The sequence below is a fragment of the Mytilus trossulus genome, chromosome 1 (assembly GCF_036588685.1).
Source record: "Mytilus trossulus isolate FHL-02 chromosome 1, PNRI_Mtr1.1.1.hap1, whole genome shotgun sequence".
NCBI lineage: Eukaryota > Metazoa > Mollusca > Bivalvia > Mytilida > Mytilidae > Mytilus > Mytilus trossulus.
Window position 1 is genome coordinate 70,777,607 of NC_086373.1, and position 26,703 is coordinate 70,804,309.

The 26,703-nt window shown below is 31.9% G+C and overlaps 1 protein-coding gene across 4 annotated transcripts; it reads left to right on the forward strand.

The window, feature by feature from the left end:
* Positions 1 to 4,503: 4,503 nt before the first annotated feature.
* On the forward strand, positions 4,504 to 26,703 carry LOC134683568 (uncharacterized). 4 transcript variants are annotated; one of them, XM_063542901.1, is made up of 20 exons: positions 5,266 to 5,307; positions 7,405 to 7,542; positions 9,021 to 9,196; positions 10,033 to 10,391; positions 10,620 to 10,723; positions 11,419 to 11,556; positions 11,979 to 12,124; positions 12,547 to 12,752; positions 13,538 to 15,928; positions 15,962 to 16,821; positions 17,511 to 17,736; positions 18,491 to 18,669; positions 19,385 to 19,571; positions 20,104 to 20,183; positions 20,941 to 21,105; positions 21,433 to 21,621; positions 22,189 to 22,362; positions 22,794 to 22,910; positions 23,644 to 23,736; positions 24,082 to 26,703. In XM_063542901.1, the coding sequence occupies exons 1-20, from the start codon at positions 5,281 to 5,283 to the stop codon at positions 24,202 to 24,204; spliced, it is 6,078 nt and encodes a 2,025-aa protein (XP_063398971.1). In that variant the 5' UTR covers positions 5,266 to 5,280; the 3' UTR covers positions 24,205 to 26,703. The 4 variants fall into 4 exon arrangements, with proteins under 4 accessions (XP_063398963.1, XP_063398955.1, XP_063398971.1 ...); XM_063542893.1 differs by lacking the exon at positions 5,266 to 5,307 and adding an exon at positions 4,504 to 4,525 and having other exon boundaries at positions 13,538 to 16,821; XM_063542885.1 differs by lacking the exon at positions 5,266 to 5,307 and adding an exon at positions 4,508 to 4,755 and having other exon boundaries at positions 13,538 to 16,821.

Here is a 26,703-nt window from a genome sequence, read left to right on the forward strand (position 1 = left end):
CAACACTGACACAACTTTCGCATAATTTATAAGCTATAAAAATGATTATGTGATTTTCACGAGACAATATTTCCTTGCTTTAAATGTCTTTAAAGAAGAAGTTTGCAGAGCCCAGGGAAAATGTGTCCGAAATGATCAAAACATTCGTTAGAGGTGTTGAGCTCTATCTGTGTCTCGCGTACATTTGCAGCTTCTGTTTCAGTTTCACAACAATCCACGAAGGTGTATAAATTTATAATGTTAAATAAATGTAATATCAGACTGTCTTCAAATGTTAACTGTAACAGAACCATAAGTCAATCTATAAGAAAAAAATGAAAAAAATATATATTTATTTGAAAAGTCTGCGTCAGACATACTATTGATAATGAAAAAGTTTCTACCAAAGTTTCATTAAGTTCTATGAGGGTTTCACGAGGTAATTGATTTGTAAAAAATAAAAATAAAATCTAACCCATACTGTATCGTCTTGTTAACTGTAAAAAAAACTTACTTTGTCCATTTATCAGAAAAATACGGAAAAATGAAAACATTATCAGACTCTGGAAAGTCATTAAAATACTTCTGTCCAAATTCCGAAAATTCCATGAAGGTTTGACAAAATAATCTCAGCAGCTTGCCTTCGGAAGGTTACACAGATCCTGTAGGAACAACAACATATTTGTCATGGAGGTAGGACAAGTGTTTTGCAACATTTGGGTGTTTTAAGATTACGTATTCGTTACATAGGTTTGTCACTGCGTGGTATGTCCTGTGCTGTCTTTCGTTGATGGAAGATGATTGATACAGATAGTTTAAACATATTTATCTCTCCGTGGTGAGTGTTCTTGTGTGTGTTTTTGTTGTATTTCTGTCACGAAGCGTTGTCATTTTAGCGAAATTTTTTAACATTGCCATATAAACGGGATGTTTGGCTAGGCATAAAACCAGGGTCAATCCACCGTTTGCTTTAAAATGTCCTCTTCTGAGTCAGGAAAATTGCAGTTGTTATCAAATAGTTCGCTTCTATGTATGTTGGCTTTTGAGTTTGTTGAACTTCAGTGTTCCTGCTGTTCCTTTGTTTCCCGGTTACAGTTGATGTGTTTACCTTGGATGTATATTGTAACCGGATTTATTTTCTCTCAACTGATATATGACTTTTGAACAGAGGTAAACTACTGTTGTCTTTATTTTACATTATCCAAACTGATAGCTACAAGTTTGAATGAGGATTAGTAACAGTTGTTTCCAAATACAAATTATATATAAAATGTAGTTTAGAAAGGGGTAATTGAATAAAGCTTCATGCGAATGTGATGAATGAATACCTTACAGCTTTTGTATAAATGGCTGCAGGTCATTAATAGAGACATCATGGCATTCGCTGAGCTACGGGAATCGGACTAGATAGAATTAATATCAATACCACAATTTTGTCATTGCGACCATATGGTGTCGCAGTTCCAATTGTCGAATCCAGTAGTTCTTTTTTTTTTGGTCTACGAAGAAGTGTTGCAAGTTATTGATTGTTAGTCTGGGGTATATTTTTCAAGAAATATGTATAGAAAGCATTGAATTAACAGGCTGGTTAAAATGATGGTAAAAACATATCGCTTGCACTCTGATTGGTGTCTGGACTTTGACCGCACATACGTTTATTTAGCCATGCTTTCGTTTCATCGACGAATACCAATCCGCAAAGGTTACACTCTAATCCGTAGACGACATTTTTTTTAATTTAATCTGAAACAGATTCTTGTAACTTCTGGTTGAATACGAATTTTGAGTTAGATTACTACTGAATAGAGCATTTGAGCCATTGGCTTCACATTTCAAAATGAGACAGTGTTGTTCAGAGTAATCAAAATCCAAAATTCCGTGTTGAAGAACTGAACACGACTGTGTTATTATAAGTATGATGATCTGACTGTGTCATGTTAGGGGTATTTTCAAGTCTGGTGATGAGGTGGCAACTGTCATATCAAACGTCACCGAATCCATTGAAACATCTGATATAGACCTTTTTATATTGTGCTACATAAGATCGTTTCATTTCACCAGTTGGAATCTCATGCTAGTACCCCAAGTTGAAACATCTGATCTAAACCTTTTTATATTGGGCTACATAAGATCGTTTCATTTCACCAGTTGGAATCTCATGCTATTATCCCAGGTTGAAACATCTGATCTAAACCTTTTTATATTGGGCTACATAAGATCGTTTCATTTCACCAGTTGGAATCTCATGCTAGTTCCCCAAGTTGAAACATCTGATTTAAACCTTTTTATATTGGGCTACATAAGATCGTTTCATTTCACCAGTTGGAATCTCATGCTAGTACCCCAAGTTGAAACATCTGATCTAAACCTTTTTATATTGGGCTACATAAGATCGTTTCATTTCACCAGTTGGAATCTCATGCTAGTACCCCAAGTTGAAACATCTGATCTAAACCTTTTTATATTTGGCTACATAAGATCGTTTCATTTCACCAGTTGGAATCTCATGCTATTATCCCAGGTTGAAACATCTGATCTAAACCTTTTTATATTGGGCTACATAAGATCGTTTCATTTCACCAGTTGGAATATCATGCTAGTTCCCCAAGTTGTTGCCCAATTTCCTCACTAGTCTGTCTTTCACTTTTTTACAATCATTGATGGTGTTGGTTTCTCTCAGTTGCCAAACGCAGTCATCGGAAAATAGAAATATTTTCAGAGATCCCATTGATATGTATCTGCTATTGCTTTTGAATTGAATGCAACCGTTTACCAACACGTAGTGTGTAATTTGTGGGTTAGAAGCTTCAGCTTTAACGCTGTTGGATTCGGTAATGTTTTCCATTTTTTTGGTTTGAAGTGGTGTAATTCCTATCTTGTCTGCTTTCTAGCTACTAATAAATCTCTAAAATGGTTAGGTGTCTTGTCTTGTATCGCCTATCATATTGCTTACATAGTTCTAATGAGATTATGTTACCTTTATATTTATGGTGTTCCTGATGTTTGAACCCTTTGCCTTTAGCCTTCTTGTAAATAGCATGCGTTCCGTTCTTTTTTTTTAGTTATTCTATGCCGATGAAAATCTAGGTTAATCATTGCTTTCCTCCAGCTTTTCTAATTTGTACATTCTTCTCTGTTGTATTTTTTGTTTGTTTATTAATTTCTAATTATCCTCCACTGATCAATTGTTTGGGTATCTGATGAGCTTTAAGTCTCTCGTCTGTTGTACTGGATTTTCTTTGAAGACTGGAAAAACTTCTCCCCAAATTCATCTGAATTTGTAACCCGGAAAACAATGCATTCATAGCTTATATTTGTAGAAAAGCTATTCAAAGGCTTGGTTTGAGTTTAGGATGTTCAACCCTCAGGAAGACCAAGATAATTAATGGATCAAACTGCACGAAGAATTTAAAACAAAAGTAAAACTTTCAGTTCACTGAATGAGTTACTTATGGTAGTAAGGTGTTGGCTTTTCCTTGATAATGTTACTAAAACGATGGTTTCACTAGCCCAAGAAAGCACATATTGACGCAGGGGCGGATCTAGCAATTTGCAAGAAGGGACCGGGTTCCCAACCCAGAACAAAGGGGGGTTCCAACTATATGTCCCCATTCAAATACATTGGTCGTTCAAAAAAACGGATCCCCCCTGGATCCGCCAATGTGACGGGTGATTGATATTTTCGTAGGAAGATAAGCATTCAACAAGATGATAAGTTGAGTCTCTTCGCAATCTTTAGTAATCATGTGCATACCGACCAGTTCACTAATGATATCATTTTAATAGTACAGAGAACAACAGGGATAAACTGTTCTTGTCATATTCAATATCCATGATAAGAACTTGAAAAATACTGCAGCCGAAAAATGAAAATATTATTTTATTCAGTCTCAGTCTAAAATAGAGAATTTTAATATATGTGATATTGTCAAAGTAAAAAAAAAAGAATAGTGGCGTTGTCACGTCTTTTAAACCGGAAAGTTATCATCATACTAGGACGCATTATAATATATATATAAATGGTCATCTAGTTAGGATCCTTTCATTTCTGTATTCTTGAATATTTTAGATTATTTTTTCCGTTCTTGTAAGACTTGTACGGTTTTTTTTTTTCATTTATCATCTTTATTCGGCTTAATGTTTTTGGTCCAATTATCAGAGTTATCTTTGTATAGATTTATCCATTCAGTTTTCTCTAAAATGATAACCCCATCGAGAACATTTATTTCATTCGTCAGAAATCAAACACACGACACCTCCGATCCGCACTGGTGAACAGCAAGGTGCACTCGATCTGTACAGATATATATTACCGAGTTTGTAAAATATTCCACAAATGAGTTGATGGTATACCTCGGACACTTCGGTTAATAATACAGTATACGGAAATAGCGTAAAAGTTCACGAAAAACCTGTCATGTGTTACATAAATTAATATTTCGGAACAAACTATAGTTTTACTCCAATTAATGATATGCAAGAAATGCTTATTCATCCGCAGCACCGAATTCAAGTTCCTTTTGGAAACAACAACTAAATAAATGAGGTGCAGCATGTAAAATCTTTTTACGAAGAATTTTATGAATAAACATGTTTAAATGTATATTACATACAAATCAGCCGGGATGAAGTATAAATAATCAGGGATATATTTTCGAGTAGTCAGAAAAAAATACAGTGTTATGCGGTCTAAAATGGAAACTAAACGAACACTAGATTATCGAATTAATATTTCCGTTTTATTATTCAAGATAAATCCATAGGATATTTGTAAGGGTAAGAATTGTTTAGTTCACTCAAAGCTATGCCAGGGAATATCAAATTATTACCATCCTGCTCAACTGTCCTAATTTTGACGGTAGTTTGAGAGGTTAGTGGTCAGAAAATCTCGGGAATACATTTTCGATTGTGTTGTTGTCACGTATTTTCAGGTAACTGTGACAAGATGAGAAAATGAAAAGTCAGCACAGTGCTGAGATGGTATGGAGTATCTAATATTTAATTGCAAGTGTCGAATTAACGATGCATAGTGACTGTTTGGTCAAAAGTTACTTGAACTATATAAGCAAACGTTCCAGCGGCCGCCATATTGAACGAAGTATGCTGCGTTTCCTGTTTACAAATATTGATGGGGAATAGTGGTTTTAAATCCTATTATGTATTTGTCATATGCCAATTACACGTCCCCAATAACATTGATTCCAAAATCAAAACAAGTGCGCTTAAATACTGGAGGGATGATTGAAAAAGAAAGAACTATTCTGTGGTCGTGTAATAGTATATTGCCGGGACTACTTTTATATGCTGATCACTGGTACCCCTACTTGGGTAGAGAAATATTAATAAAAAACAATCTTGAAAGTTAAAATTACGTTCTTGACATGACTTTTCATTACCACACATAAACATTGTATTTGGAACTGATATCAAGATCGTTAAAGTTAAAAACAGCAGACCTTTAAATTAGGAGGGAAGGCCTCATGATTTAACGAGCAAGTAATTTTAACACTCAAGAAGAGTCCGACTCTGTACTGAAAGAAGAAGAAGAAACCTTTTGCAGATCTCTTTAGGAATAGACATGTATAAATGTGTCCCTTTATAGACTATGATGAGCAAAGTTTTCCAACTAATTAATGGATAATCAAAAAATTGAACTTCTTGAATAATAATAATTGTTCAATGCCTGAGGCTGTTTGTTCCAATCCAGCATGTGGCAAGTGTCCTCGACCCCAATCTTAGAGGACTAGGATTGTCAGTTTTTCTACTGAAAGTCTGTGGTTCTCTGCAGGCACTATGGTCTCCTCCAACAAAAAATGACTGCCAGTAAATAGTACAATAGAGCTGAAAGCAGTTAAACACCAATAAATCAAATATTGTAGTAATATTCTTATGTCACAGAACAAAACATACATTATAGTGTTGCACAGTACCAAATGGCAGGCAAAAAAAAAAAGAACTTATTATAGTAGTATACAATAGACAACTTTCGAGTTCGATGCATTTCTGTCAAAAATTCTGGTTTTATTGAACGTCATTTGTGCGTTTAGGGGCGTCATCATTTCCCTTCCAATTTTGAGCAAGTGGTTGAAACTTTAATTATACATGTTATATATTGCACGAATTAGTTGGCAAATTGAATTCTCAAAATTGACAATCAACACTGCTGTCACAAGGGAATTGTCAGTAAGTACATGTACCTACAGAACAACTATTATTTCTAGTTTATCCTGCACAATGACGATCACTAAGACGCTTGATGAACGTAAATAGTGCAGGGATACAGGCGACCCCCTCTTTCTGGTAAATGACGTCATAAAGTCGTGCATAATTGATGAGTTTTTGCCGGTGACGGATGAACTCTAAAGTGGTCAATTGCACTGCACTTTCTACACAGATGTATGTGATTGTTAAAACTTAACTAAAAAAAAAATTTAAGAACCAGGAGCGAATAATCACTTGTAATTTAAGTCTCACCACTTCTTTGTATGATTATTAATTAGAAGAAACCCTTTTATTTTCAACCGGAGTATGACTTCTGCAACTCCATAATTATGTCTTTCCGACAAATGAAACAACATGTGTATAATGCGCCATTACATTTATTGTCTTTAATGTATTAAATGGGTACCTGTTGAGTTATTGGACAGTATACATGGTAAACTGTTTATGTTCTGTCGAGAATAATATGAAAGACCTGTGCTTAAATCATGGTAAATTGCTGGAATTTCTTTTTACCATTTGCTCTTCAATCCACATTTCATGCATATGGTAGCCTAGGACCTTGTATGAAACTTAAAATGGAAAAGTTGAAATGCTTTATATTAAGCATTGAACCTATACCAGTAGTTCTTTAGACCAGCTCAAACAATTCAATTATATGTATTGCTTATATATAAATAGATCATGTAATGTTTATGTACAAAGTAGAAAATAGAAGCCCATAGTCTACTTGTCTTTTTAGGTCCTTAAAAAAATATTCAGTTGCCCATCTGGTTGAGAAAGTTTCCTCTTAGTACATAGATATAGGAAGATGTGGTGTGAGTGCCAATGAGACAACTCTCCATCCAAATAACAATTTAAAGAGTAAACCATTATAGGTTAAGTACGGCCTTCAACACGGAGCCTTGGCTCACACTGAACAACAAGCTATAAAGGGCCCCAAAATGATTAGTGTAAAACCATTCAAACAGGAAAACCAACGGTCTAATCTATATAAACAAAACGAGAAACGAGAAACACGTATATATTACATAAACAAACGACAACTACTGTACATCAGATATACAACATACATCATGTATATAGGCTGGGCTAACAAATAAAATATTTCTGGTGTCAAACTTGATACACAGCTCAATATATCAATTTACTTCATTAATTAAGTGGAAACATGTTTATAATAGTTAAATCTGATTTTTCTTTCAGATCATGGAGTCATCCAGTGGGGGAAGTAACATTCCCAAAATTATGGTGTTTAGACCTACCATGGAGGAATTTAAAGACTTTGCCAAATACATCACTTACATAGAATCACAAGGTGCACACAAAGCTGGCTTAGCAAAGGTAATATATAAATATGTATTTACTTTACAATAATGACAATGTTAATTGTTAACCTTTATTTTTAATTATTTTGTTCAAATAAGATTATATAGCATACATGTATGTATATAGTTGAAAATACTTCAGATGCTTAGCATTACATTACATTACATATATATGTAAATAGTATATTATGGAAATGGACAAAATGTTCTTTCTGTGTATTTTACATTGTATTTTTCTAAATTTAATATTGACTGTCAATATATATATATAAAAAAAAACCACAGCATTCATATACTTAAAAATAAAAATAAGGCTTCATGTGATGGTAATAATCAACAGAAAAAGAAGGAGGCTTCACCATACATGTATTATGTAATATATTTAGATATTTTGAAATGACGTGTACAGGCCTCTACATTATCATTTTTTCTTGCTTGTCCCTTCGGACAAGTTGCAAGAAAATCAACTTGTCCGAACTCATAACTCACTTGTCCGAATTTATAATTGAAAATTCTCCATATTGATTATACATGTTATATGCAATAATAACACTTGTCCTTTGATTGTACCTAATAAAGATCAATAAAGGGAGCATTTTGTTATGTTATATGAATACTACATCAAAATTCATTTTATTATTTCAGACTGAAGGCTTATTTGCAAGACTGAGCTCTCTAACACATTGTCACTATCATGTGTCATTTATTAAATCATATCTCTTCCCATACCACTAGGTTCTCCTATTCATGGACCTATATTCATTCTGAAGTGGTGGTATGGTTTAAATATACCTGGCACCTTGTTTGCAAAGAAACCTTTTTAATTCATTGATGGTGCCAAACAAGATTTTACAATTTGTCTTGATTTTTACATACATTGATATATGATCATGAAGTACATAAAACATTTTAGTAAAAAATCTGCCCTTTTAGATTTTATCTAATTTTTCCATCTTAACTTATTTTTTTAAACTATAGATCTTATTAAATAATACCTTTTTTAATTTAATGTTATGCCTAAAAGCAAAATCAAATGATACAAACTTTAATTTAAAATTTTAAAGTTAAGGTAAAACTCCATATGATGCAAATGGAGGTGCTCCTAATTCAAGAGGCTTATACTAAGAAGAAACATTTACCTTTGGTTTCCTTCCCCTTACTTATTTTTCCCTGGTCAATGGCTGCCAGCATGTTCAAATACGTTCAATCAGAGACATAATATACAAGTTTATATGTCTCTGGTTCAATCAATGAATATTTATTTCATTTTGTATGATCAATAAAACAATCATTCATATTTTTAGGAATGTATAAGTCTTGAATTTGATCTATTAACATCTGACATCGATCTTTTCACTTGTCCCATCGGACAAGTAGTATGATGAATCTACTTGCCCGACACCTAATTCCACTTGTCCCGGACAATCGGACAAACGGTAATGTCGAGCCCTGGTGTACATGATGTAAAATAATTTAGAATTTTAATTATTTCAGATAATTCCACCAGCAGAATGGAAACCAAGAAGAAATGGTTATGACGACCTTGAAATGACGATTCCTTCGCCCATCACTCAAGTTGTTACAGGATGTCAGGGCTTGTATCAGCAGTATAATATACAAAAGAAAGGTCTTACTGTGAAAGAATTCGAAAAATTAGCCAATAGTGAAAGGTACAAGTAGATAGCGATGACAATCGTTTTAAGCCGAGAAAAAAAAGAGCCGAGTTTCCGGTAACCCGACTGACCCTGTTTTTTTTTTCCCCGACCCTAACTTTTTAATTGGATCTTTAAAAAAAAAAAACACTTCTGGTTTTTGAAACTAATTACGGATACGGACTTGGAAAAACCATGATAATTTTCCGGATTTCATTTACGATGTCAAAAAAAAAAAAAAATGATTCCGACCTACCGACCCTATTTTCAAAATGATGTTACCAGAAACACATATCTTTTTTTTTTAGGCCTTAACAGTTAATTCACATTTGAAACATTGATACACTAAAATTTCTTACAGAATTAATTGTATGGGGGATTTGTTTAAAGGCGCATAATAGTAATAATGTAAATTTTAGTAAGTTGGAATACACTTTTCACACAATAATACATTATATATCTGTATGGATTGAGGATTTACGGAAATGTGTCATCCAAACTATCATTACAATTAAGTAGGTTATAACAAAACAGAAATTAAAAATAACGATACATCTAGAAGACACGGTATAAAAAAAGGCATTGCTCTCTAAACTAAAGTTGACATATGTTCTACAGTGTAGTCCTCAAAACTAACTGTATTATTGAACGCTTGTAATCCACTCTGTATATCCTGATTATACAACACAGATACAATCAAAACTAAATTGGTAATTCATAAACTGACCAAATCATTTAACAGCAATTCATTCTTTACAAGGTACATTATTTTCCTTTTATATTTTGTCAACATGTACTAGACCATACTAGAGTTATGTAGTTAATGAAGTTATTTTATATTTTCTATCCAATAGATACAAGACCCCAAGACATTTTGACTATGAAGAACTAGAAAGAAAATATTGGAAGAACATAACATTTGTGAATCCAATCTATGGAGCTGACATATCAGGAAGTCTGTATGATCCTGATCAAGATATATGGAACATTAATCGTCTTGGAACCATCCTGGATTATGTTAATGGAGATTATGGTATTAAGATAGAAGGTGTTAACACAGCTTACTTATACTTTGGAATGTGGAAGACAACATTTCCTTGGCATACAGAGGATATGGATCTATACAGCATTAATTATGTACATTTTGGTGCACCAAAGAGTTGGTATGCCATACCCCCAGAACATGGAAGAAGACTAGAAAGATTAGCTGCAGGTAAAATATTATTTAAAAGTCAATTCAGTCTTATGTTAAAGGGAATGAGACAAAACTTTGATTTTTATTAACAGTATAAAGATTATTATAATTAGTGGCTCATTCTTTTAATATACATAAAACAAAAATAAATCGTTTTGAAATTTTCCAAATTGTTGTACAAGTACATTGTACATGTTTTTAAAAGTTTTTATGTCAGATTAAATAAACAGATTCTTTGTTTTTCAGGATTTTTCCCTAGCAGTTACCAATCTTGTCCAGCTTTCCTGAGACATAAAATGACACTTATCTCACCAGCAATCCTGAAACAATACTCTATACCCTTTAACAAGGTAAGAATATCTATATCGGTAACATACTAAATATTGGATAAAGGGTAGCTATACATCAGAACATAGGGTAGCTAAACATCAGAACATAGGGTATCTATACATCAGAACATAGGGTAGCTATACATCAGAAACTTAGGGTAGCTATACATCAGAACATTATATGGTTCTTAGAAGTCAATTTATAGATAAAAAAAAGTTGCACTCACAATATTAATTAAGCTATATTTTCTTTGACATAGATTGAGTTATTCTATAAATTTATTTTCACATGCATAAATTTGGTAAGTAAAATAGAAAATCCAATCAGTTTGCCTTCCATCAACATGGCCAAGGGATATAACTGTTAACTCATCATGGAAAACTATCTATATACATGGCATCCAAGAAATTGTGTAATACTAATGAGCATGTTCCCTAAATGGGGAAGTTACAATTGTCAGCTTTTATCATTAATGTAATATTTTTACATTGAATAGAAATGACAAGATTGATTGTATTTAGACCCAGGAATTTTGGTTTGAGAATGTTGCTTGTCTAAATTTTTAAAATGTGTTAAAAACTGATGAAACAGTGAACAATTTAACTTGAATTAAAAGCCAAGGATATGAAGCATTGCTGCTTGACAAATGGTTTGGATTTGAAGTAAGAGGAACTTAAAATATAAAGTGTGAGTAATTCATTGTTTTTATTTGCAGATCACACAAGAGGCTGGAGAATTTATGGTCACATTTCCTTTTGGTTACCATGCAGGATATAACCATGGATTTAACTGTGCTGAATCTACTAACTTTGCAACAGAAAGGTGGATTGAGTATGGAAAAAGATGTCATCAGGTAAGATTGCAACAATTCATTTTTTAGAAAGAATGTGGTTGATCTAAATTTTACTCCCTGCTCAAAAATTTTAACAAATACTGAAAAATAGATGAAAAAAGAAATCTGTCTGAATAATAGAATGTTTCTTTTTCATCTTGACAATCAATTACAAAATAAAGCCAATATTATGAAAAGGGGTAAAATATGTTTGTATAAATATTCGATTACATGTAAATTTAGAGATGACATTAATTTTTTTATCAGTTTTGATTTTGCTATTATCTTCCTAAATTAGATGCAAGATTAACGAAGATTTGTAACTAGTTTTCCTAAAAAAATTTACAGCACATAAGAAACACCTTGTGATTTCTGTTTGCATTGTTTGCATTTGTTAAAATTTTGTAAATAAATATATATACCATAAATTTTATACATTTTAGTGCAAATGTAGGAAGGATGGAGTTAAAATAAGCATGGATACATTTGTTAAAAGATTCCAGCCTGAAAGATATCCTTTTTGGAAAGAGGGCAAGGACATAGGACATCACCCTGAAGATGATCAGAGCAAATTATATCACAAAAACAGGTATACTTTTTCATTTTTACACACCTGTCAATAATGGACCTAGTCTTGTTTTATTTGGTAGGTAGTTATACAGGTAGGCTATTAATTTATTTTTCAGGAAAAAGGGATATTCATTTCAACTATGTACCCACTACAAGTGATTAAAGGCTTTTGATGTATTCTTTAAAACCAGCTTACTGTGACTTTGGGATGAAGTATGGCAACACAAGCACTGTTCCTATGCTTATTGTGTTTTTTTTGCTGTGCGCTTACTGATTGTGTGCCATGAATGGATATCCCATAACCAACTTGTCCTTGACAATACTTTTAAAGTTTTCAATATGTTAAACTTATCTCTACACTTTTTATGAAAACAATATTTTCTGACATGATTAAAGAATGGTCAGCTGAATGTTAATTTATATTGTTTTGTTTTCTTACAGGGATACCAGCAAATTGATTGGAGCCAACAGTACAGGGACAGTTTCCAAGAGACATCCAATTTCTACTTCTACAGATGATTCACCAAAGAAAAGAGGTCGACCTAAAACTGAAGATACATCAACAGATATAAAATCAGAAGTAACAGAACAGAAAGTGCAAAATATTATCAAAAAGATAAAAGAAGATATGGAAAAGAAAACTGATGGTACCTTTCATTTCTTGTCCATGTTAATTCTAATCTCTTTAGAGGGGCAGAAAGGGAAATATCTGCACGGAAGAATGCGAAATAAAATTACCATTACACAATGATGGAACAATTAAAAATTTCTTGCATGTTGATCTCTTTACTGATTTCACTAAATACCCTAAATAATGAACCTCTTTCACATCTGCACGTGAAATGAAAATGGCAAAACGTGTTGCATGAAAATAACCCTTTACCACCCTCTTTTAACAACTAAAGTGCATTTCTTTTGAATTTGGAAAAAATGCTGCAAAACCAACATAAATGAAGTTGACATGTTAACATATCCAAGTGTTTTAGATCCCCTTCTGGGGTTAACCAAGGTCATGAGAACTGGTGTTTGCAGTTATGATTTAAGAGTAAAATAGTCTAAAGATATCAAACCACTTATTAATTTTTATACCTGGAAGGAAATAAAACAAATAATTTGAAGGTATTTGTGCAACGTATATGTCCCTTTTAGGCCTCTATATGGTATGGCCTAGCAGATTTGTTCACTTGCTAAGTTAATGTAGGGATTTAACATATTTAGTGGTCAATAAAACAAAGACAATTGGTTTTGTGGTTTGCCAGTTAACAAGCAAATTGTAAATTCTAGTAAGTTATACTATCAGAAATATTTTTTAATCAATCTACTTTTATGATAAAAAAAAATTCATACATACATTTTACACATGTGGAACTGTTAACTTTGGATTTCTTTTATTTTTTTCTGAAATTGTGATGATTATTATTTTTAATTTTAGATACAGATAAGAGTGGAGATGAAGCAGATGGAGATAGTTCAGCTTCTGATACAGAAGACGAAGAAGTGAATATTTGTGGTAAGGAAGAAAACAAAAATTTACCGTCCAGAAAAAAAATAGATATGTACTTAGAAGATGTCAAAAAACCCAAAGAGGAAAAACAAAAACACAGTCCAAAGTCATTTCAAGCAGCTTTTGAATCCTTAGTAGCAGCAAAAGGTACTAGTTTTTACCTACCGTCACAGAAAAAAGATGCAAATTTTAAAATCCCAAAGAAACGAAAATCTGATGAAAGTGTATCTTTTGATTCATTAAATGATCAGCCTCCTAGTGCTCAAAAGTCTGCTAGCGCAACATTATCATCTCCAACAAAGAAAGTTCGACATGATTCAGGAGAAGTTAATTCAAAGCATAGACAGAGTTATCCCCCATCTTCTAGTTCTAGCTACTCTTTTATGCCATTATCGCAGCAGGAATCCACTCAAAGCAAAGAAGATGAATTCAATAGACTTAATTTCTTAATGCCAACTATTCGATGGATTAAACAACAAAAAATGCTACAAAATTGTACCAGTAAACCAGGAACAAGTCCTCTTCAAATGCCTTCTCCATTTATTCAGGCAACAGGTGATCATTTATCATTCAGTGACCTTTCTAGAGGTCAGACAAAGGATAATGAGATTATTGTATATCCACAAGGAGTCATGGTTTCAAAACAGCAGACCACAAACATAGCTCCTAAGTCACCAAGATCACAACAAGCTCTATCACCAAGATTACAACAGGCTCTATCACCAAGATTACAACAGGCTTTATCGCCAAGGTTACAACAAGTTATATCACCAAGGTCACATCAGGCTATATCACCAAGGGCACATCAAGCTTTATCACCAAGATCACAACAGGCATTACCACCAAAGTCTAAACAGGCATTATCACCAAGAACTCACACAATGATATCACCAAAGTCAAACTCGACTGTTTCAGCTAAGGTTTATGATCCCTATTCTAAGCTTGGTTTACATTCACTTGGAGCATCTATTAAATCAGAACATCAATATTGTAATAGTTACAATGATCAGAAATCACAAGTATTAGATTTATCTGTTTCTACTGCTATGTCTACAGATGATGATGATATGAAGAACTCGCCATTGTTTAGGTCATTACTTACAAGAGATAGCCCTTCAATATCTTCCAATATTACTGTAGCTACGGCCACAATAAAACAGGAACCATCCATAAAAACAGAAAAACACGAAATATCCACATCTACCGTTACTTCTACTACAGAGACTTATCAAAATACTTCTGCTAGTTCCACAGCTGTTACACAAGTTTCTAATAGTACCTCTGTCAGTAATTCATCATATGGAAATTTAATGAATTTATCATCGGTAGTTTCTCCGTCTGATATTACAGCATCTCCTGTAGTTGTCAAACCTCCAATGAAACTAACAGGAAGTCAACAAGACTTATTTTCAAATATGAATCAGGTGTTTGAATTAGCTTCTAGTGTACTTAACCCTAAAAAGGAGGTAACTGAATCCGAATCAAAGGACAAATGTTTGAGTTTAAGTAGTAGTACCGTATCCTCTATATCAAATGTGTCATTAGTTCAATCTGCATCAGATCAAAAGAGAACTCCTGGACAAGTTAGAATTATTCAACAACAACCAAGAGCAGTTGGTCAATCACTTTTATCACCTGATATTAATTCTAGACAAGTTAATTTATTAAGCAGTCCACCTAGATTGGTACAGCAAACAAATATAATGGGAAGACAGAATATTGCCAGAGGCACCACAGTCATTTCTCCAAGATCTCAACATACCACTTCAACCCAGAGACCAGCATTTTCTAATGTTGGCCGTGTGATTCAGAATCCCATTCGCTTGGGATCTCCTGGGAATTTTCTACCAGGTCAGAATATTGTGCTGCAACAGAATACCTCTCAGCCGCAGACTTTTTTAGTGAGTATACCTGTGATGACTACCTCTGGTACTGGCGCTCCCTCTATGCCTACTACAATTATTTCCAGTACTAGGGCATCACAGGTTAATAGCATAGTAGGCAGTGTTAATAAGGGTGTAACTGAGACGAAACCAACTCCTCAGCCAATTCAAGTCATTAATAAGGCTACAAATTCACTGACAGTCAACCAACTCTTAAAGGCTTCAAGGGAAAAGGCAGCTTCTGTGAAAGTAGGTTCAGCACCTAATAATGGCAACACTAATACCATATTGGTATCTGCAGGAAATCCCATTGTCTTAGGAAGTAAAGTTGTGCAGGTACAACCAAATCTGTGTCTAAATTCTCAAACAACAAATGCAACAAAGACTGTGAATGTTGTAAACGTGATACCTACACCGTCTCAAAGAAATGTGAATTCTACATCATCTCAAAGGAATGTAAATGTTATACCTACATCATCACAAAGGAATGTTATACCTACATCATCACAAAGGAATGTATCATATATCCTTACACCTTCAGGTGGTTCTGTGCAAGGAAAACAAGTGATTAGTGTTAGTACAACTCCAACTAGTGTTGTTCAAACACTGTCTACTTCCAAACCAGCATCAGCTCTTGTCAAAAATATTGTAAATCAGACAACTGTTAAACCAGGATCTCTTTTATCCAAATCTGTGCCACAGTTCGGTGGTAGTCCACAATTTGGAACTACTCAGTTTTTATTACAAGGTGTAACACAGATTCATCCAGCACCAGCAAAACATTTTCAGGTAGATTCTAAAACGCCATTATTTCAATCCATAGTGTCAAAAACTCCATCTCAAGCCATAAGTTTAGCCAAATCAGTAAATAGTGCTTCAATTCAAAATAGTGTAAATAAAACTCCCATTTCTGTTATATCACCACACAATGTACAGAGTTCTGTAACATCAAGTAAATCACTTGATACAATGGACAGTGATCAAGCTTATGGGGCGATTGTAAGTCCTAATAAGGTGTTACAACTGGTACCTCAACCTATTGTTCCTATCTCACAAGCATCAAGTAAATCTAGTTCTGATACTGTTAAACCAGTTGTCTCATCCAGTAATTCATCAATGGTTGTCAAGGAAGTGGAAAGTTGTAAGGAGGTGAAAAAGGAAAAACCTCCAAAGAAACAATCATTATACAAAGGTGGTCCTAATGGAGAATTACTTCAAACAATGGTTCAGACCTCCAGTTATAGCTCATTTTCTGGAAGTGGAGCGAAATCAAAGGGCAGGAAATCAGAGCAAAGTGAAGTATCAAGCTCGGATGACTCACCAAAAAAGGTAAATTATGTTAAAAATGAGATGCTCTTAATTAATATCTTTCAGGATAAGTTTTCAGCTGTAAATGAAATTACAATACACAAATTCAAAATATTTTTTCAGTGTATTATAAAGAATTTGATATGGTTAGAGATGATTTTTGGATATTAATATCAATTGTTTCAAATTAAGATTGAGCAACATGCTCATTATGAAAGAGGTGCAGAACAGGATGTAATGTGTGGCTTATGTTTAAATGAAAAGTTTCTTTGAGGATACAACACATGAAGCATAGATTAATACTCTATAGAAATAAATATCCATAATACATATTTCTGCAATAACCTAAATTGGGTATTCTCTGGACCAGAACTTCAAAACATTTCAACGCAGCAAAATCAAGAGGGTCTTAACTAACGACGAACTTGTGTAGAGAATAGCAACATTCTCTTCAGTGGTGCACTGGACAAGACAAAAACAACTATCTTTAATTGCAAACTATCACTTCAACAAAGCATAGGGTAGACTATTTGAGTACAGAATACAAATAGGATAATTGATTATAAGTTTTAATGAATTGTTTCAGGTTCAATTAAACTTACAGATAAAGAAGTCTATAAAGTATATAATTTTCATTTTATTTGAAGATTTTTAATGCTCATAAAAAATTGTGTATGTTTGTACGAAGTCCTTATATAAGTACATTGTAGGCCATGAAAAGATCTCAGCAGTCTAGGCAAACAGCTGATGAAATGAAGAGAAATCTGAAAATGCTTACAGAAACATTAAAGAATCGGTTAGATGAAAATCAGAATCCCACAAGTCAGTCTGAGGCTTCATACTCATCATCTGAAGAGGTACCTAAAAGGAAGAAGAGAAAAAGTGGCGAAAAGACACCAAAAGTAGAAAAAAGGAAAAGAAATGATTCGGAAAAAGGTATTTTATATTTTCTTTTTAAAACATTTTGATTTTTAAGAGAAAAAAAAGAGCACTTAGTGAGATTGTTCAACAAAACCATGCTGACCCTCAATTGAAATTGAACTCCTCAATATGCACATCTACAGCAGATTTCTTTCATTTGATCATCCTTGCCTTATATGGAAATTATTCATTCAGATATGTATATTTCATTGATTAAACTACTGGTACATTGTATACCAGTAAACATCAAACTGAACTGAACATATCTTGGGTAATTATACAGTACCTGGCATTCCTGGTATCTATTTCACATGTAAGTTTATAAAAAGTTACTCAAGTATTTTGGTTTGAAAATATTTTACTAATACATTAGAAACATCTAAAACTTGACATTTAAAGATTAAATTATAAAAAAAGCTTGTTTTTTAATGAAAATATATTTAATATATATAAAAAAAATCCTTTAAAGATTAAGGGCAGATAATTATATTGAACTTGATAGGACAATATGGTTTTTTTTTAATTTATTTTTTTCAAGAAAATATGGCCTGTGACCCCCTATACTTTGGGAGTATTTATGAAAAGCAACTCTCATTGAATTTTAACCAAATCTATGTAAAGTAGTTCCTCAATAAATACCCATTTAAAAAACTTGAATTTAATTAGTTCCAATCAATTGTAAGGAAAAAACAAAGTCGGTGATCGCCAGTTTTAAATTGAAATATGAAAGACAACTTTCATAATATCAGCCTTGATGACTATTTTTTAGATCTTGGTGTAGAACCTGTGATTATACCCACAAGCATTACAACAGAGCCTTGGACAAAACCTATCAGAAATTTATGGCAACATTTACTACTAAACTTTGCTGCAGAACAGACATTTAATCAGACATTAGCCAAGGTGGAACCTTATTGTAGCATCTGTGCATTGTTCAAACCATTATCAGTAAGTATTTCTTTTTAACAATATATCACACCTAACAGAAAGGGGGACATGTTTAGTAAATATGAAAATATATGGGACAGATTTACTGAGACAGTTCAACAACATTTACAAAGATAACATATTTATTAAAATTACAACATTTATTAAAAAAGATACAGATTTTTTTTTTTAAATATTATTAGTTATATGGTGGAATATGGACTCACTGATTTTAAACTTTATTTGCCTAATACTGTGAATTCATTTTTATTCGTTGGATGATAGTTTTTATGGGTTTATAGATAAACATGTACTATCATCAAATTACAAATTTTATTTAGGCTTTGTATGCAAAGATTGGCAAAACAACAAAATCAAATATCCATGATAATGCAAGTTTTCCTCAATTCAAGAAAATTGGTATCCACAAAAAAAAATGAATCCACAGTAAACATACAACTTTTACACAAGGCACTTTCTTTTAGATATATTTAATTTTGTTAGTATAAATAAATCAACAATAACAAGAGAACTATGTTTTAAAACAAAAATCTATTAAATCCAAAATGGTTAAATCTTTTTGTTACAGCAGTTGTACTTGCACCCATGTTGTAAAGCATATGAATTCTGACACATTTGTATATATCAGAAGCCTCACATTAGCAATGAATTACCTCAGATATCTATAAAAACGATCAATAAGCTGTGTATTAATATATTTTTTTTCAACTTGCAGAGAATATCTTCATCAAAGGATGGGAGCAAACCAGCAAAGAATCTACGTACCTTACCAATGATTCCAGAAATGTGTTTTGCTTGTAGTAAGGACAATAAGAGACCATTTGCTGTGAATTCTTCAGTAGACAAAGAGGGCCTCAGCCAACTTTTGACTTGTGAAAACTGTAAAGTAACAGTTCATGCCAGTAAGTTTGATAATTAGCTATCAGTCTGATATCTCCTAGGGCCTAAAAACAAATGGAAGGGTCTTTTGGATTTTCATAGTAATATAAATTGCAGTTTTATTACTGAAAAAAGTTGTGCAGGATTAATAAATTGTAAGAAAACCAAAATTTTTATAAAACAAAAAGGGTGTTAAAATTGTTGAATCTTCGTTAAAACTGTCAAAAAACAATTCTTTCTTTAGTATTTTAATTTAAATTCCCTCATGATTTGGAATTGTTAAAGTTTCCAGACCCTATTTTACAAAACAAGGGCAAATAAAATTGATAATTGTTATGTGATACATTTTATTTATTTGTATTACAGGTTGTTATGGTGTGTCAGATGTACCCAGGAATAAAAAGAACATTTTATTAATTTGTATTGCAGGTTGTTATGGTGTGTCAGATGTACCCAGGAATAAAAAGAACATTTTATTAATTTGTATTGCAGGTTGTTATGGTGTGTCAGATGTACCCAGGAATAAAAAGAACATTTTATTAATTTGTATTGCAGGTTGTTATGGTGTGTCAGATGTACCCAGGAATAAAAAGAACTGGACATGTACTAGATGTACTAGGAATCAGTTGTCAGCGGTATGTCTTTATCACACACATCAAAATAAATAAATCTCACATGCATCTTTCAAGGAAAAGGAAATGAATGGATGATCTTCCAATGTTAAACATGTTTGTAATATATTAGTTGAAAATCATAATCATTTTTAATGACATATAATTTAAGAAACGCTAAATACAACAGAAATCTTTCGTATTCTAACTGATTTATTTTTGACAAGTTTAAATTAAATTTTAACAAAAGCTATTTAACAAGAGACCATTTTCATAATTCAGACTTTTGACTCAGGAATTTATATTTTTCAACCGGTTTTAAAATTGTTCTTTAAGACATCCTGGTACTCGGTCAAGTAAAAGCAACGTAAAGAAGTAGAATCAAGCTTTCAATTGGTACAATTTATTGGGAAAATTTACTGTTACAAGTTTTCTATTCATGACAAAATCATCAGAAAACAGTAAATTTCCTCTCAAAATTGTACCAATTCCACATTTCATTTACTTTTTTGGTTGCTCTTACTGTCCGAGTACTAGGTTGTTCAACTGCAGAGTAAGTAACCTGTTAAAAAATTATATGATACAGTCAAAAGTCAGTAATATGAAAATAGTCTTATTGATTTTGATTTTATTTAGAGCTGTTCATACATTACAGATTTGATATTATGACAAGCCATTTAGAATTATTTTAGGTAGATTTGGATAACACACATAGACAGTGTCTGGTGTTGGGATTTTACCTATCAATTTCTGTATTATTCTTTCATTTAAATGTTTACAGGAATGCTGTTTATGTTGTCTACGAGGAGGTGCATTAAAACCTACTACAAATGGTAAATGGTGTCACGTTGTTTGTGCTTTAGCTCTGCCAGAAGTTAAATTTGTAAATATTCACAAGAGAGAACCCATTAATGTAGATACAATTACAGTGGAAAGGGCTAGGCTGGTAGGTTTTGTTTAAACATTCTCTGGAAATTGTATCAAAGAAGAGTATATAAAGTTTTGCTTAGTTTTATTTTGACTGCAGCTTTGTTTATTAATTATTTGTGTAAAAAAATAGAGAATTGAATGGAAATAAAAGTTTAGTATTTGTTATACAGTCTATAAATCATTAAATGTACTGATTATCTCTTGATGTCAGTAAAATAAACTGTTATAAACCTGCTGGTGTAAGATTCAGTAACTTAACAAGTTGCATGTTGTAAATAGATATTGCTATTAATACAAAACTTTCAAGCACATTCTTTAATACATGATTACCTTTTTGTTTCAGAAATGTATGTTTTGCCAACCTTTACAAAACAGTGATAAATCTTATGGAGCATGTATCCAGTGCTCCAATGGTAGATGTACTTCTTCCTTCCATGTCACATGTGCATATGCTGCAGGAGTAATGTTTGAAACAAGTGACTGGCCTTATCCAGTCTATATCACATGTAACAAACACAATACTAAGGAAAAGGTCAGTTCTCATTTAATCATATCATTTCCTTTAAAAAAGAATGAAAATTAATGTATGGAATGAATTAATCAAGAACCTGTGAATTATGTTGTTCAGTCATAGTGTCCTTTTAAATGCTGTTTGGACCATTCAAACTTTTAAACCAATGATATTCTTGAAACAAAGATCCTTTCGAATGATTCAGGTAACTTTTTGAAAAAGTGCACAAGTGGTTTGACACCATATGTTATTCTACATCAGAATTTTAACATTTGGATGTTAAGCAAACAACAGTATATAAATCAATCCATCAATCTAGCTTACTTTATATGTACGTCATTCCTGATATATTCAATTATTGTAGTAACTTCTATATTTCCTTGTATTTGTCCTAAAATTATGATTGCTGATTTGAAATGATTGAGGTTTCAGTAGAAATCATATGCTGGTATAACCAGTTCTATTTAGTAAAAAGTTTTCTTTAAGTTCAAATTGAACTGTTAAAATCTGATTTGTTTGTCTTTATTTAAAATCAGATAATCGACGAATTTGATAACAAATGTAAAATAATAACCTATCTGTTTGTAGGTGGCTAGAGACAGAGAGTTGACAGAATTAAAAGTAGGAGATAAAGCCTATGTTAAACACAAAAACACTCGATATTACCTGTGTAATATTGTAAAAGTGGAAGGCCAGACATATTATAGTGTGGACTTTGAGGATGGCTCATTTAGTGATGATTTGTATCCAGAAGATCTTGATGTAAGTTATATAATAGGAGGTTTAAAAGTATAATGGTGGAATGAATATCTTAGAATTCTGGGATGACTAGGGAGGGATTAATTTTACACAAAACTTTGTGTATTCATGAAAAAGTGTAATTGAAGTCAGGATGGACTGCAATTTTTCATCAAATTCAGAATTTTAGGTTATAATTTGATTTTGATTCTCACATGCCTTCTGATTTGCTTACTAAAAATGCACTCGTTTAAATAAAATGTGTGTCAGTTTGCAACACATTTCGGATGTTATTTCTTTATATACAGAAAAATATTGCAGTCAAACCTAAGAAAACAATAATAGACTCAAAGATAACAGTTAAATTCTGGTGTCATAAACCAATATAAGCTAAGAGATATCTTAGAACTGGATGTTGATAATTTGAAAGAAAGAATTGTATTTTTCATTTTTAGAACTATGATGTGTCTGATGGTCCCCCTCCTGTTGGTGCCAAAGTATGGGTCAAATGGACAGATGGTGATTTATATGGAGCAACATTTAGAGGAACCAAAGATCACTGCATGTATACAGTAAGTACACATTATTTTATGCTTCTCATTATATATTATTATAAAGATCAAGATATCTTCTGAAATCTCAGTCTTACCTGATGGGCTGACATCACTGAAATATGCAGTAAATAAGGAAGGAAATGGTTTATGTGATTGTAGAAAATACAGTATTAAAGCCATCTTGTTCACAATTATTGAGATATTTTACATTGAAATAAGAAAAGTATGACAGAATTCTGAGTTAGTAAAATTCATTGTTTAGTTGTGTGTTGGTGGCCTTCTTACAAATCAAGTATATAGTTCCACAAGTAGAAAGTAGTGCACAATGTATGAATCTCTTTTTTTTTTTACCATGTTTTTTTAATAATGTTTAAGGGAGATAACTCAATTCACAAAATGGCATGAATATGTTTCTATGATGAATATGATGCTGATAGATTTAAGTTGAAAATGAAATGTAAAGGCAAAGAAATAGACTAATACTAAGATGGTTCACTTGGCAATAGTTTAAGTTAATGTTTTCATAGAAAATTTCAAAAATAAAGATTATGTATAATATATGAATGAAAGATACAGTAAATAAATAATAGAAAAAAATTGTGGGAGAAATTTAGGATGACTGCATAAGTAGTTAGATGGTAGGTGACATGATGCAAATGCACCGCAAAATGATTATACAAATGAGTCAGATATTTTTGAGTCCATAGGAATAGAGAAATAATGGAATTTAATATTTTTATTTGTATTTAAGATTGAAATGGCAGATGGTACTGAAAAACCACATAAACGAGATGAGCTATGGCTGCAGACGGAGGAACTACCAAAACAAGTCAAATCAAGACTGGTAAGTTACAGCTCTGAAAATATTACATGTAAATGAAGAAATAAAAATAAAAATCTGTTAATGATAAGACATAAATTAAAAAGATATACAAAAGAAAACTATCAGCTTATACAGATAAAAAATGTCATGTTGTTGATTTGTCTATCTTTTATTCTTTACAAAAGTAGTCAAAATTGGGACTTCAGATAGTTAATATAGAACCCCATTGTGATAAATTGAAATTATTTGTAGGTATAGCTATATTTAATTATAAAACTGAAGAAATCTAGATAGAAATTTATTAGAAAATATACATCCAATTGAAATTTTTACTTGAATATTTTCAAATAAACTTCTTTTTTTCAGTCAACTGCAACAGAAAGGCGATTTAATTTATTCTATGATGATGAAATTGAACATGAAATTGCAGAGCATGGAAGGAGAGTGAAACCAAAGATCTCATATTCTAAGTTACTTGGTGACAAGTGAAGATATTGTGCAATAATCTGGCAGCTTAGATTGCATGAACTAGTTCTACATGATTTATCTACTGAATAGCATTGGTCTTCCCCTGAAGGATGTTAAGTTTTATTCAGCCAAATAGAAAGACATTGTTAGTGAACAGATTCACACAGTTAAAATTGACAGAGAAATTATTTTTATGACAGTTGTATTAAGAATTCATAAGTTAGAGTTGATGTTTGGATTATGTTTGTTGCAAAAATGTTTTCGGTGTTAAAAGTTGGATTTTCATTTGTATTCCATTTTTGTGGAAACCAAAAAGCATTATTTTCATGTTAATGGGTTAAAATCAGAGGTGAAAAATGTTTTCCCCCCTTTTGGGTAATCCCAACTATTTTGTCAGTCATTTTAATATAACACTTTGTAAGGAAAAAGAAAAAGGTAAAAATTTTGTGTTTTTTGTTTGTTTTTGTTTGTGTCTGATTTTCTTGATTATTTATTGACCAGGACAGTGTGAACCATAAGAAAGACTATTTTACAAAGCTGACCCCTGTGATGCTTATTTATTTTTACTAAAGATAAAAAAAAATTATAAACTTTTGTCTTGTGGAAAAAAATCTCTCTTTCATCTCTGTATGGTTAGTTTCATCAACTGTTAAGTATTCTATAACAGTATTATCTGAAAATTGTTATTAAAAAAAAAAATCGTACAGGTTTTACTCAATTGCAACAGGCCTCCAAGATAAGTTTCCAGCATTCCTTTAAAGCTGGTTCCCGGTATTAGGAAGTTGCAAAACAAAAAAACACAGGATGTTATATAAAAACTGGATCAAGACTGATTAGGAAAACTATCAATAGTAAACACACATGCAAAATTAATGACTTAAAATATGTTGACAAATTGGTTGTATTTTTTATTTCACATGTAAACAACATGTTTTCCTTAGTTTTACATGTCTATTGCTTTTTATGAAAGCTTTATTATGCTTTTTATTGAAGTTGATATCTGTAGTTTATTTCTGTAACTCTACTTAATATTTATGTTTGTAACTATCACCCAATGACTGTCGTTTATATGACAAGTGGAGGATTGAGATATTGTGGAGAAAATTCCTGTAAATTTATTTCATAGCCCTTGTAGATACACTCCTCAGGAACACTTATAAATATATATATAGAACAAGTATATAATATTTTCATAAAGGCAGCAAGCATTTTAACATGTAAAAATTCAAAAATGTATTTATTGGTTTATAGATAAATTTCATTATATAAATAACTAGTTCATTGAAAATTGAAATATATAAAGCATTCTATTTGGCTCCACATCTACCCTAGGCTTGTTTTACAATTTGTTAGTTTTTTTTCCTTTTAACCCTGTTTGTGCTGCTTTTGAATTACACCACATGTTGCAGTAACCTAATAGTGATTTTATACTTCATGTTTCTTGAGCTTTTAACATGATTCCTATTTTAAGAATAGGTATCCTATGAGTTTATTTTAAATGTATATTATCTTTTATAAATATGCATTACATGACTATCAACAATCTAACATTTTCTAAACATTATTGTATAACTTTCTTGTACTGTTCATATTATGATTTGTAATATGAATTTCATATTTTGTATATTTGTACTCTTGTAATAGATCAGCTGTATCACCTGACATCATTGATTTTGTTTTTGCAGCATTTTTTCAACACTTTATTTTCATTATTTTGTTGCCTTGGTTTACTTTAAGTATAACAAATATATTCCACCTAGATGAAAGTGCACTGCTTTGTGGTTTATGGATAAAATTGATATTATTCTGAAATACTGACTAGAGGCATGGTATAACCAGATATATTAATATGAAATAAATGGATGGTAATTAGTTTTTAATTCCACAGGGACAGATGGAACAGCCTTGCTATTTATACTTTGTCAATACAGTAGTTCAGAGGGTTAACAAAGTGCAAGATTCAAACAAAATAGTCTGGAATTGTCTCTTTCTTGAAAATATTTTGGGCTTTTTCAAAATCAATCTTTGATGACATAGTCATATATTTCGTTGTACAGTGTCAAGATTCTAGTGTAACAGCCCCACAAAACTAAAGTAGATGTGAAAAGTTAACACAATCTACAGTCTGTTTTAAAGTATAGTTAGTATAAATCTTATTTTACTACAATATAAAGTTCAAAATATTGCTTCAGCCAATAAAAAGGTGAACCATTTCAACAGTACATGTACTATTAGCCAGAAACAGTAACAGTAGTATGTTTAGTTTATTTCACTTCTTGAACATGACAAGATGTTTATTTTTTGTTCCCCCCTCCCCTTTTAATTTAAGATATTTATTAATTTTATTAGGAGTAATGAATTATGACAATATTGAGGAAAATTGAGCAGTTGTAAATTTGCGATTGTATATTTATTACCTAGAAGAGGTGAATTGTTTATATATACTTTTGTATATATTGGTACCATTGTGTTGTGTGTGTGATTATCATGCATTAAAATCAATAAACATGTGAAACTTAA